Source organism: Schistosoma mansoni, chromosome 6, assembly GCF_000237925.1.
Source record: "Schistosoma mansoni strain Puerto Rico chromosome 6, complete genome".
In the NCBI taxonomy this organism is placed as follows: domain Eukaryota; kingdom Metazoa; phylum Platyhelminthes; class Trematoda; order Strigeidida; family Schistosomatidae; genus Schistosoma; species Schistosoma mansoni.
Window position 1 is genome coordinate 2,025,966 of NC_031500.1, and position 14,910 is coordinate 2,040,875.

Below are 14,910 nucleotides of genomic sequence, written 5' to 3' on the forward strand. Positions count from 1 at the left end.
AGCTGATGAAGCTCAAATAGAATGAAACTCACATCTTGGATTCCACTACCAGTCACCATCTATCTTTGCTTATAATGTTTTAAATGAATATTTTATCCTAGTGAAGGACATTTTGAAATTGTACCCTTCATATTTTAACCGAGAGTTAACTCAGTTGCTTCAGGTCTCTCAGTGACTGAGTCTTTCTTTAGGCTATGTAGTTTAAATACATTCATTTCTCATATTAAAGTTCAATGAATTCACTGCCGTTGGGTTTCTGTTTCACTCCTTATTTATATATATATATATGACTCCTCACCGGCAGTTCACGAATTCATCTTGAAGTCAGTCATCAGTTAGTACACTTTAATATCATGTTAAGCAAAGTATATAAGTATTGTTTTTTCTAATGGTCTCTTTTTAATACTAATCAAATTCTGTCCATAAGTTTGTTCTGTGGAAACTCTTAGTCTAAATGACTCAAAATCAAGTGCACTATATCGTGTTGCTAAGTTATTGCAGCTAGTCCACAGGTAACTCTACCTTGCCTTTCTCATAAACTAGCATTCCTCAGCAAGTCAAACCTGGAATCTTAAAAAGAATGATCATCATCAGTGGATTCGAACAAGCATCATCTAACTAACTATAACAAAGCTATTCATCTAGGTTAGCTTTACCTAAGATAAAGTGTACATAGAACTATCTAGTTATAACAGTATTCATGGCGTACAATGCATAACTTATTTCCTTTCATCTAATCTTCAAAAAATTGACTTTTTTTTCACTTTTTCTTGTTAAAAAATAAGAAAAATTTGAAGACAAAAATCAAGTAAATCCTTAGAAGTATTTTTTTCTTAAAAAAAGGGGGTAACGTACATACTCCCTTATTCACTGTAATACACAAATGCATATACTCCCTCCTCTCTCTCTCTCTCTCTCTATATATATATATATATAGAGAGAGAGAGAGAGAGGGAGAGAGGGAGGGAGTTAGGGAGAGATTGACAGAATGCATGGATACAATAAGAAAGGGGGGTGGGATCCCATATAGGAATACATACTGAAGGTATATATATATGTTGACAATACTTATCGTATATTATTTCCTTCATGAGTTGTCATAGTAGTAGTTTATGTAAAATAAACAAAAAGTAACATTTATCTTTATAAATTAATCTCTTTCTTAGTATTACCCTTTATTAAGAAAGAAATCAAACCAGTATAGTACCTTCTTCCGGTTTTCTATATACATAGATAGATATGGATAGGAAGAAACAACACGACTTGATTTCAAGTTTATATTTTTGTTTCCTGTCAGTGATGTCTTCTGTTAATATACTCTGTTTTTATATCACTCTTGTTAATTGTTACATTTCAATGGCTTTCTATTTTGCTTTACGTACACAAACACACACACACACTCATACCCACGAATACACTTTGTCCATATGTATGTACTTGCTTCTTATTGATTATTGTGATACTAGTTTTCTATTTATTGTAACATTATGTATGTAATCCGTTTCACAGTGGAACTCACGTGACGATCAGAGATAGACCACCATTGAAAACCTAGAAGCACTAGACAACCGTTTCTTTCTGGTATAGGACTGCTTAACGGTGAGCGAACACTAAACTGAAAGTCTTGAGTTAAAGTCCCATTTGTGGAGTCGTGGATGCTAACAACTGAGGTGTCCTATACTAGGACGAAACGGTTGTTCAGTGCTTTCAGGTTTTCAATGTTGGCCTAGCTTTGATCGACTCATGAATTCAACTGTGAAAATACCAAAATATCACAATCCTCTCCTGAACAAGTGATCTGGTTTTGATTTCATAACTGATTGTCCTTAAGCTTTTCTTTAGCGAGAAGGTGTATGAGCACCATTTAAGGTTCCTATGGTAGGACAAAATAATCCTTCAAGTGCTCTTAGATTTTCGAAAGCCACCTAGTTAAAATCAATCTTTCTTCAAGTTAGATAACTAAAAAAGTGTCCAAACTAATTTGAGTGTATTTCCGTTTTCCTGATGTTGATATTAAGGATTGGTTAATCTCTTTTGATATATATATCCATTCTGAGCAGAGCGGCTTGATATTACCATTTAGTTACAAGCTTTTATTTGAAGTTCAATAGTGGATAGCAGTGGATTAAAGACCAATATTTCGTCCCACTTAAGACTCGTCATACTAAGTTGTGTTCTTTATGCCTACGTGTTTTAATCACTAAGTTGAATAGGTCTCATTATATAATGTTATTGAAAAATTTGTGATCTAAAGCCTTTTCTGTAAATTTTTTCATTTAAATGATGTCATCATTTAAAAGTTTATCAAAATTAAACTGCCTTCTATATGTATTCTACAAATTATTGTAATAAGTAAGGAAAGATGGATAGCGGCTAGCAGTGGAATGCAGAATGCGCGTTTCGTCCTATTTGGGACTAGTAAACTGAATGTACCTGAATCTCAGAGTTGGTATTCACTCTGAGACTCGTACCCACTACCGTTTGCAAGTGGCTATCAGAACTCAATAGCTAAATGGATAACGTGATGGCGTTTGAAGTGAAAGGTACTGGGTTAGATTCCAATAGTGAATATCAACTCTGAGATGCAGATATATCCGGCTGACGATTCCGAAATAGGACGAAACACGCGTCCTGGAATCCACTGCTAACCACTATCCATCTATGTAAATCAAACGCTTATAACATTTGTTAATTATTTAACTAACATTCATTAATTTATCTTAATCAAATGATACCTACTCATTCTTGATCCAATTTACGAAAGTTTATATATATATATATATATATGCATAGACTAGAACATTAGAAAACTCAATCATCCGTTGTTTTGCATCTCTTACTTTCAAGTGGGAATCATCTCACTAGTTCAGTTTTGTTTTTTGCAGAAGATGTTTAAGAGTATCTAAGAATATATGTATAGTTCATCATGAGTAGTATACAACTGACAGAAATGATAATTGAAGCTACTACATATAAAGCATCTATTTTGTTTTCTATATAAAGAATACAATTTATTCAATCAATTAGTTGAATTAATTTCTTATTATTAGGAAAAAAGAGTGAGATAAATAGAAGAAGAGAAAAACCCCCTAGTAACAATGAAAGTAGGAGGGAAAGAAAGAAACAAAAGGAGAAGGTAATTCGAGTTGAAGAAACAACAAAACATACTATTCGAATTAATTACTACTTACCCTACTATCTTACTATTCTATTCCTAGGTTTATTATTATGATGATGATGATCGATTCATCAGTTGATTATTTCGGAGGTATATGTTTACTTATATATAAATGAGCTAATTGATTAATTGGTTAATTAAAAAAAGATAAAACATTCAATTCATTGAACATGGTATTAACAATTTGAGTTTGATAGTTCAGTGGCATTAAGAGCAAAAGGGTGCTCGGTTCTAGTTTGTTATATCCCATGGAGAATTATGAATGGTAACTTCTGAGGACTATTTATGGATCAATATGATGTGTATATTTCCTATTCTATAATTGTTAAGTAACTAATCTATTCATATTCGTGTCCCTCTTATTATAAGCTTTATTTTGACCTATAAACTATTATTATACGAGTTAACATTCTTGAGTTATCCTTAGTCCATTAATTACTGTTCCCCACATTCACAGCCACATTTGGCGGAATCTTGTACAAATGATGTTTCCCCTAATTCATGGTACGATATGGTCTGTTTGGTATATAAACTCAGTATGTTTGTGAATAATGATTCATACCACAGAGGCTAATATAGGTGTTCTAGACTTAACTGACTGAGTTAGACAGAAAGCAGAACTGTTAAGTACTCAAGACTGCTCATACGGTTTTTCGTGTATCATAGCTCTGATCGATAATTCACTCCTGTCTAATTGGGCGGTCTTATCACGTTCATATATATTAAACAGATCACTCAAGGCAATCGATTTAACATAGTCCTAAGGTGACTACATTCATCTGACAAGTGTTAAATAGGGTATAATGAACATTTCATTATTAGCTACAATTTATCTATTCCACATAAGGAATGATTGTTTGTTAAATTGAGCAGATTTTTCTTTTTTAAATAAGTAGTAATTTTCACAAGCATGATGAGCAGAGATGGATAGTGGCTAGCAGTGGAATCCAGGATGCGTGTTTCGTCCTATTTGGGACTGGTCAGCTAGATGTACCTGCGTCTCAGAGTTGATATTCACTCTGGGACTCGAACCCAGTACCCTCGCTTCAAACACCATCGCGTTATCCACCCAGCTACTGAGTCCTGATAGCCACTTGCTTGTGCAGTGAGGGAAGTTTGAATTCACTTAGTATTGTTTGTTTGAATCTTCCCATCGATGTGTTAGGACTGCAACTGGTCAGTCTCTAATTGGCATATGTGCATACTGTGCGTATTGCCTCGATGTAGCCTTAATTCCAAAGCATGGTAAGCATGGTAATTTTGTTCTGTTTACTGAATAAACCACACCATTTTACAAAGAAATTAGAAAAAAAATCAAATGTTATTTTCTAACTCAGCCCATGCCCCCAAATGCCCTGATGTGGCCGAGATTGGGGAGAGTCCGCTCTCCCTCTCCAAATGATCTCACATGGCCACGCGTATATAACCTTTACCAGGGAAGTCATACTCACTACATTCTCGCACCACGGGTGTTGTTTATGAAATTAAGAGGACGAGTAGCAAATGTCCGGTGCTTTAACAGGGTTAGTGTATATGGAGGATGTACCTAGATTTAGAAAACCCTGATTTCAAACCAATGGGCTCCAGTATCCTATAATTGATTCATACATTATTTGAATCTTCAGAATCCTAGAGTCCATATTTACCATCGGCTTTGAATGAGGGTTTTTCGACTCCTTTAGGTGAATCCTGTATATTCATGAACCCAGTTAAATCACCAGATATTCGCTTTTTAACCTTCCAATTTTGTAAACAATACCCTAGTAACTAGAATGTAGTGAGTAGGACTTCCCTTTCAATGACTGTATATGCACGTGGTCATATGAGTGCATTCACAGAGAGAGAGAGAGAGAGAGAGAGTTAACTCTTTCCAAACTTGGACATTCTAGATACAACTGGATAACATGGTCATTATACCTCCTTAGATAATCTATAAAGTATCATCCTAATTTAACTTTTCTTTTCTATTTCCATAGGTAATTTACATTTATTAAATATGAACCCATTCCCTCATAGAAATCTAACTTATACATGTGTTATACATAATCTCATTCTACATACTATGAAAACAGGTCCTGATATAAAACTTTTATTTCATTCGAATGCCTTAGCAACAACGACAACACCACCAACACCAATTAAAACTATGCCTGAATTACCAAAAAGAATTCAAATTTTATATCATTCCCCTAGTAACCAAATTGTTTTATTAAATCAATCATTATCTATCAAATGTATTATGTATGGATATCCTTTACCTAAAATACATTGGGAATTTATGATGGATTCTACTATGAATACAGAAATGAAAGACGATCATCAATATAAAGATGTGAAATTGGTAAAGTTTTCTTTATTTTTTTTAAACAATTTTAATTTCATCATTGAATGTTGTAAGTCAATCTTAATGGAGGTTTGTTCTTTGAGGTGGATGGTTTGGTCGTGGAGTTTGTCATCGTCCTTCTGAATGATATCGTCAGCACAAACTTCGGGGACAAGTGAAGTGTTTGAATATCTCTCCATATGTGGTTCACAGCTTGTCCTGTACACTTAGATGTTGATGATAGATTTAAGGTCAACAAGAACCAATCAACATTCAATCGAAGTTTGTGTTGATGATGTTGTTCAGAAGAACGATGAAAGCTTCATGATCAAACCATCCAGCTCAATGAACAAAACTCCATCAATATCATCCTTATGAGCTAAAAATCTTCTCCACCATCTCGTAAGTCAATCTAGATTAGAACATTATTCAAAACTTGGAAGTATTGAATGGCTGTTTTGTTCTAGTTTGAAACTTCTTAGTAGTGTACATCTATGATAAGTTTGATGGCCTGTTTAAACATGTGGGCTACCTGTTCCTGTCATCTAGATATTTCAACAAGTTCTCTAATTTTGTTTGTTTTAATACATCATTATTGGCTATTAATTGCACGACCTATTCAGGTGCGTTTCTGAAAAGTGTACAACCTTTCGCTGTAAAGGTTACAGAAGGCCTAATCAGAGATATCGTGGTTGCCGGCTTGCAATATGCAACGAAATGAATGTACATTATTTAGATGTCAATTGACTGGACTGCTAACTTCCACCATCTCAAATAATACTTCCTTCTTTCATCTTAGAAGAAAAAAACTTTTCTTGTTCAGACAAATCGGAAAAACAAATTCATATACATTCTTACATCAAATCATAAACATTGAATATAGTTACCATGGCAAACAATCAAACTTATATAATGGCAACTAATCATTCATTCTAAAAAGAAATACAAAAAAAAATTCGTCAAATCATTCAATTAAGTATTACATAAGTGGTAATCAATGTTGATTACACATTACTTCAATGAGTAAAGAAGAAGAAGAAGAAGAAAAAAAAAGAAAAATCTTCTATGAAGATGGTTCCAGACGTTTTTTTTTTATTTTTCTCCCTGGGTATGAATCGGGTTTTCCTTCCTTCCTCCCTTCTTTCTTTTTTCTTTTTTTGGACGGAATCTTTTTTTTCTTTTTTTAACTTCTTCTTAACTGATAGTTTTTGCCTATTAACGAAGAAAGTTTATATTATGATGAATATAAATTAAATCATCTTTATGATTTATGAAAGGAAGAAAGGAAAAAAGAAGTTTGATTATGTCTTTTATTGAATTAATGAATTGTAGTCTACAAAAGGAAATTTAGAAAAGGATGTTGAATTTTTAATGGTTCAATTCATGAGTCGAAAACTATTGAAAGCCTGGAAGCATCGGACATTAGTATGAGACTCCTCGATAGTGCGTATCCATGATACTATAAATGGGACTCGAAACAAAGATCTTGGGTCTCGCGCGCGAACGATTAACTTTTAGATTAGTGAGATGGTATCCAACGGTGGTAATATCTAACTTCCATTGATTCATGAATGGTTACGCAACCATTCATCCATTCTCTGAAGTAGATATCTGTCTCTACCCGACACGTACTGTTCACGACTTCTCCCTAGAGTCCAATCAGTGTCAGGTAGAGAAAGGTATCTACCTTAAACAATTGTTGATAGTTACCTGATTTCGTGGATTGTTTGAAGTTACTTATTAACACCGCTGGAAGCTAGAACACTATTGAAAACCTGGAAGTATTGGACAACTGATTGGTTCTAGTATCAGACTTCTCAGTGGTGCGCATTTATGATACTGTACATGCGATTCGAAACAAAGATCTTAAGTTTCGCGAGCGAACGATTAACTTTTAGATTAGTGAGATGGTATCCAACGGTGTTAATATCTAACTTCCATTGATTCATGAATAGCTACAAAACCCTTCATTTATTGTCCTAGGTAGCTACCTGTCTCTATCCGACACATATTGGACTCCATTATTCAACTACTTCTCAACCGGAGTCCAGCCCGTGTCACGCAATATCGTGGATTGTTTGAAGTTAGAAATTAACACCATTGGATGCCGGCTCAGTGATTTGAGGGTTAGGAGTTCATAAACGAGATCAAAGATCCTGGATTGGAATCCAACGTGCGTGATAGTGGACGCGCACTACCGAGGAGTCTTATACTGAAACTAAACGGTCATCCAGTGCATTTAGGTTTTCATTGGTTTCTAGCTTACATGAATTCAACTATTAAAATTACTATAATCTCCATAAACTACATTCTGATCACAATCGACTATACACTCACTAAGAGTACTTATTGACTACAAATATATTCCTGTTAGTAAAATCACCTCAATGATATTATTAGGCATTGTACTTATTTACTTACTTACGCCTGTTACTACCAATGAAGCATAGGCCGCCGACCAGCATTCTCCAACCCACTGTATCCTGGGCCTTCCTTTCTAGTTCAATCCAATTTTTGTTCATTCTTCTCATGTCTGTCTCAATTTTTCGGCGTAATGTGTTCTTTGGTCTTCCTCTTCTCCTTTGGCCTTCAGGATTCCATGTTCTAACTTGTATTGTGACGCAGTTGGGTGACTTCCTCAATGTGTGTCCTTTCATTTCCAGCGCTTCTCCCTGATTTCTTCATCCGCTGGAGTCTGGTTTGTTGTCCCCCACAGTAGCTTGTTGCTGATAGTGTCTGGCCAACGGATCCAATGTATCTTGCGTAGACAACTGTTAATAAAGACCTGTATCTTCTGGATGATGGCTTACATAGTTTTCCAGGTCTCCGCCCAATACAGTAGAACTGTCTTGACATTCGTATTGGAAATTCTGATCTTGGTGTTGGTTGACAATAGTTTTGAGGTATTGTAAATTTTAGTTAAATATTATTAATATCAATAGAAAAGGTCGTAGGATATGGGAATCGCATCTCGGTCGAAAAATATTCATATGTTCACTATTAACAGGCTTCAAGAGGAATTTTCGTGGTTTCGAGAACTAGCTAGGACCAATAAAGTTGAACTATGTCAAAACAGTTAATATTAGAAAAACGAATTCAAAATTCTAAAAGATTTCGAGGGATACAGTTATCTCCTTGAAGTAATGGAAGACAGACACAATATATCTTGAATAGACTGTCGTCAAACATTAGATGCTGATTCAGTGGTCTTGAAGTCATATAATTAGCGTGAAATCGAATGTCCTACTTTCAATTCTTGGTAGGGTCGTGAATGTACACTACTATTGTTACACACATACACACACTAGGACGATACAACTATCTAACACTTCTTAGTTTACAGTGATGATCTAAGTGAGATCAGTCAATTCTATAAACTAACAAAACTCAGTAGTAAAAATTCACTTGGTGTTGTGTACTTGTATCTTCCCATTGTTATTTTGAACTCCAATTGATCAGTCTCTTGTTGGCATATGTGCATACTGTGCGAACTGTCTTGATATTGCCTGAAGTCACAAGCTTTATAAGCAAAGATGGATAGTGGCTAGCAGTGGGATCCAGGATGCACGTTTCATCCTATTTGGGACTCGTCAGCTGGATGTACTTGCATCTCAGAGTTGATGTTCACTCTGGGACTCGATTCAAGTACCGTTCACTTCAAACTCAATAGTGTTCTTGAATCCTCTATGCTTATAATATGACCAATCATCCTATCGTTTCTTGATATTTTCCATTGATTATATAGCTTCCAGAAAAGTATGGAATCAAATTAAAAAATCATGGATTGGAATTATATATACCAACAGTTCAAATGATTCATCATGGTAGTTATCGATGTAGTGGAATAAATTTAGATTATATGATTCCAATTGATGATCCATATGTTATATTCAATGTAACTGTTGAAAGTAAGTTAATTGTTTCATATACACCCGTTTTTTGTTAAACATTGATAAATCTCGCTGAATGCTTGAATCGACTTCTTAAGCGATTCTAGTAACTCTAAGTTGAATCTCCATAACAACTTGAAGACAAGAGGAAAGGAGTGAAGCATCGGAAGGATGCTTTACTACAAGATTAGTTTATCTATAGAACGCTTGAGGGTATTTATAACATTTCAGATAGCATTTGGCTTCTGGAAGGTTCTGGAATCCTGCCAAATATAGTAACAGTGTAATGATCGAGAACACAAATGGGGACAACCATCTGTACTTTAATACAATATTACGGAATTTCCTGGTAAAATCTGAGAACCATTCAGTAAATATTTCATTTGCAAAATGTCAACCGATTGTTTCAAATTTCATCGTTCTTTCGTTTCTACACCAATCATTCTCTGTTCTCGTTCTCTTTTTCTTCAATTTTCTTACCCTTTTACCACCAGGTATTTCACTTTCGATTGATGACACATACTACTTATACCTGTTAACATCAATAAAACACACTATAGTAGGATAGGTAATCACCCGATCAGAAATGTGATATGTGACTCTTCACATTCTAAATGTTTCTGAGAAATATTTATTCAATGCTAGCTGGAAAAAATGTTTTCTGGTGCTTTCAAGGTCTTTCTGAGCTTCGACACTGTTACTGATTTTTGAAGAGAGTACAAATATAGATTTGAACAAAGTAACATGACAATACATCAGGATTTTCCAACACCCCTAGGTGGACTTTCCATGTCCACCAACTCGGTTAAAGCGCCGGACATTCAGTTCTCGTCCTCCCAATTTCGTAAACAACACCCGTGGTGCGAGAATATAGTGGGTCGGACTTCCCTGGAAGAGGCTGTATACATACGGCTATTTGAGAGAATTTCCAGAGGGAGAGCAAACTCTTCCTACTCTCGGCCGTACAAGGGCATTGAGAGGTATTTAGATCATTAGTTTGAAATGCCATAGATCCAAATAAAAAGAATATCCTGGAACTAAATAGTTTAGAAGTAGAACATCAAAGGTCTACAAATAATTGCTTACGTAATAAATACACACTTATTATGAATAGAAGGAATACAATTAATTAATTGAATACAAAGTTATTTTATCTAATTTGTTTCTTTCATGTATGTAAAGAAGATAATTTTTTCCTAAGAGAAAGTCAAGAAACAAATTGCTCAAACGATTGCTCACGTCAACGAAGGACTTGGGAAATAAGATGTCATTAGAGAAGGTTTATGTTAATAGACCAAAAGAAGACTGGCAGCTATTTTTTCTTTTTGAATGGATAGACTAGAATTCAAAGGCTTGATAGCAATAACTTCTACAAAATTTGAAGAACAGACGTTAAGTGTATATCAGTTATTTTGAATGACTTCACAGTACCCACTTAATATCCTGTTCCTAAGAGGTGCCTAAAAATGGAGCTACTGATTATCACCATTACGCTTTAGGTAAAGGCTTTTGGGAACACTATTAAACAATCGATTTATGATCTCAATCAAAAACTCAACAATCTCCACAACTCCATTCTGATAATTACCATATGCTCACTAGTGAATAGCTTCGAGAGAGAATTCTAGGAGTTCTGACGAGAAGCCGTCATCAATGTTGTTCAACCGTGTCGAATGTGAAGCAGTTACCCACCAATGACAATAGAAGATAGTCGTGCACTTTCGTGGATTGGTTGAAGTTAGACATTAACACCATTAGATGCCAGCTCAGTGATTTAGAGGTTAGGAGTTCGCGCATGAGACCTAAGGTCTCGGATTCGAGTCCTTTTGGTGTGGGATTGTGGATTCTCACCACTGAGGGGTTCCGTACTAGGACTGAACGGCCACCCAGTGCTTCCAGGTCCTCAATATTGATATAAACATTGATCGATTCATGATCTCAATCAAAACTCAACAATCTCCACAACTTTATTCTGACAATGTAAAGTAGACCTTCCTTTCCTGTTATAGCTGATTTAATGGACGAATTTAATGGTAGGTTCAATTAGGGATACCAGTCTATCTGTGATCAAGTTACTGAACAGGTTTTATGCTGGAATTTTTTCATCTGATTATAGTGAAGGCTTTAGTAAATCCAATGTAGGTTTCTTCAAGATTGAAGGTTGGCGATGGTAGCGTATACAATGAAGAATATATACTCAAGTTCTACATCATATTTTAACTTTGCCTATGACAAAAAAATATGGTTTTGAAACAACAGTTTCGTGTTAAGATGGTGGTTGGAGGTGGTGAACAGGAAACCGTGGACTCGGATCACATGCTACTTGACACTCGTCAGCAAGGTATATCGCCAGGAAACACCAGTTCCCTCAAGATTACAGGTACACCTTACTGATGAGTGCCAAGTAGCATGCTACCCGGGTCTAAGGTTACCTGTTGACCACTTCCAACCACCATCTTATCTCAACGAAGTGCACTCAGTGTCAAGCTACCTAGACTAGTGGCCACATTGCAACTTGATCGATAGCATTCGATCAATACGAAGTAGGAGCTGACACGCATGACATTGATCACTACCTAGTGTGATCAATCAATTGTGAACACTTTTGTGTTTTTTTTTAATACTTAACCTGTGAACTTCTCAGTTTGACGTGTATATACATTTACTTTTTCAGGTAAACCCCATTTTGCTGAATATCCTAAAAATACTATTTTACCAGAAAATAGTAGTATTGTATTACGATGTAGTATTAATGAAGAAATTACAAAACCATCAGCAACATTAAATTGGTTAGTTAATGGTGAACCAGTTGAAAGATATTTAAATGGTTTACGTAAAGTTATTCAGAATAATGTAAGTATTTTAAATGAATTTAATTGAGTTCTATGATTGATACTAAAGTTTATTGTAGACTGCTAGGTAGTTAGGGGGTAAACATCAAGAATTCTTCCTTGATCTAGGCTTCATTAATGACAGTATCTATCGTGGATGAATGGCTCTATGTTACCTTTGATTTTTTAGTTTACAAAGTATTTGGATCGTGGTTAGTATTCCTGAATATCAAAAATTGGATAATATAGATCTTTATGAATAGACATCACAGCCGTTGAATTATTTGGTAGTGGATAACGCATCAGTGTTTGGGACGATAGATACTCTATTCAGATATATATGAATATCAACTATTGGATGGAGGTCATTCAACTGATGAATACCAAGTAAGACGAAACTCACGTTCTAGATTCTACTGCTAGATACATTATAAACATGTCAACAGTATTCAGGAAGTCACTATTCGTGCAGTTCATACGTGGATATGGTCCTGATTCATACATTGTTATCCCATTTTTGCATAAGCCTTACGGAATCCTATTCAACAGAACTATAGAGAACATCAACCAGTAAACTTTTTAATTCTTATTAAAAATGATCAGTAAATATTACTTAAACCATTAAAACCAATAAATTGGTGTTCGCCTTCACAAATCCGTTTGTTTGGTACGTGTACTACACTTTCTCTCTACTTTTAGAGCATATAAATCAATATACTACTTATAAACAGTAATCAGTACTCTGTTATTAGATTGAAGAAATACAAGAAATTATCAATCAAAGCTAATTGATGAATAAATGATCTTTACTCATACATATAGCAATTATATATATTGGAATGAAGTCAATGTCTGTCATCCATCATAATTCACAAGGATTATAAGCAAAGATGGATAGTGGTTAATGTTGTGACTTTATAAAATAAAAAAGCCGTATCCAATTCGTTATGATCTTATATCCAGTTTTTTATCACGTAATTTATCCGCCAATCGAAATACGACTTGTTTAATCTTAACACTGTGCCAAAATAATGACGTTCGATCAATATGAGCAGTCTAGCGTCCCTATTGGTCCCATGTCCGCCTAGCCCTTCCAATTGAGTCCAGAACACCAATTACAGCTTCTGATATGCGAATCATTTATTTCAAGCATACTCGGTTTATATACCAGACAAAACAGACCGCGTCACACCATAAAATAGAAAATAACATTTGTACAAGATTAGCCAAATGTGGCTGTGAACGTGGGAGACAATAATCAATAGACTCAATATAATTCAGGGACAGTAAATCGTATAATAATAATCTATAGGTCGAAACGAAACCTATAATAAGATGAATATAGATATACACAATCTAATTATTCAATAGTTAAACAACAAGAATATATATAGAATAATCGTCCATTAATAGGTCCTGGGAGCTACCCGTATTTATGTCTTCGCTAGGATATAACAGTTAGCAGTGAAATCCAGTATACGCGTTTCGTCCTATTTTGGACTCTTCAGCTGGATGTACCTGCATCTCAAATTTGATGTTCACTTTGGGATAACGCGATGGAGTTTGAAGCGAACAGCACTGGGTACGAGTCCCAGAGTGTACATTAACTCCGAGATGCAGGTATATCCAGCTGATGAGTCCCAAATAGGACGAAAAGCGTATCCTGGATTTCAATACTAACCACTATCCATCTTTGATTATAATTACTCAAAGACTGTCCCTAAATTATAGTCTCATCATTAATTCCAATGAAATTAATTCTATAGGAAGATTTCATTGTGAAATATAATCAAAATAAACATTAGATACGCACACACGCACGTACACACACACACTTATGTTGGGGATGTCAAATCCCCAGAACTTACTTGGTAAATGGCTTAATTTTGTAATTTTATTTTGAAAATTTGAATTTAGCTGTTTTCGCGCCAAAAACGCTCCTTTTCACCTTGACGTCATATTTCCCACTTATAAACTATCTTAAACGCTATTGGTCCATTGTTTCTTTGAGTGTGCTATTTTATAATGATGCCCAAGGACAATTTGTTGCTGTATATATACGCTTGAGTTTTTCCCTCATATGACTCGCTTGTACTCAGCTGATTTCGGAATATATATTCCTCTGCTTTGCCTTGGACTTCTTCATCTAGTTAGCGGGGCGTGGGACAACAGATTAGATTAGCTTATCGTGTGATTGTGTCATTGGCCTTTCGTTCGTTACCGCAAAATTGACTTAGTTGAAGCATATGAACTTACATATATATACACATATACATTTGTAGGGATTTGGCATTCAATATTGTTAGTAATCAAATGATGATGATGATAACCAGTAGAATGAAGTAAAGAGAAATGAGAAATTTTAGTGTAACAAATGTTTTTTTATGTTTCTTAGTTTATTGCTTAATTAAACAGAAGGGGTTTTTGTGGAGATTTCAGTATTTTCATAGTTGAAATCATGAGTCAATTGAAGCTAGACCACCATGGAAAACCTGGAAGCACTGGACGGCCGTTTCCTCCTATGGTGGGACCCCTCAATAGTGCGTATCCGCGATCCCGCCTCGCCAGATTCGAACCCAATGAAGAGTCATTAATTTCAACTTTATTGTTATATATATATATATGGATGATTAATAATCTATAAGTAGTATGTTTAGTTGATATATAATTTGCAATAAAATTGATCTG

General features: G+C 35.0%; 1 protein-coding gene across 1 annotated transcript in view; it reads left to right on the forward strand.

The window, feature by feature from the left end:
• Window positions 1–14,910, forward strand: part of Smp_001900 (septate junction protein) — a gene marked incomplete at both ends in the record, with an annotated part of 53,218 nt that overhangs the window by 11,903 nt on the left and 26,405 nt on the right. Inside the window, 3 exons of the mRNA XM_018797925.1 lie at window positions 5,155–5,519; window positions 9,247–9,409; window positions 12,066–12,244. Coding sequence (XP_018652919.1) covers window positions 5,155–5,519; window positions 9,247–9,409; window positions 12,066–12,244 — 707 coding nt within the window. The remainder of the gene's footprint in view (window positions 1–5,154; window positions 5,520–9,246; window positions 9,410–12,065; window positions 12,245–14,910) is intronic.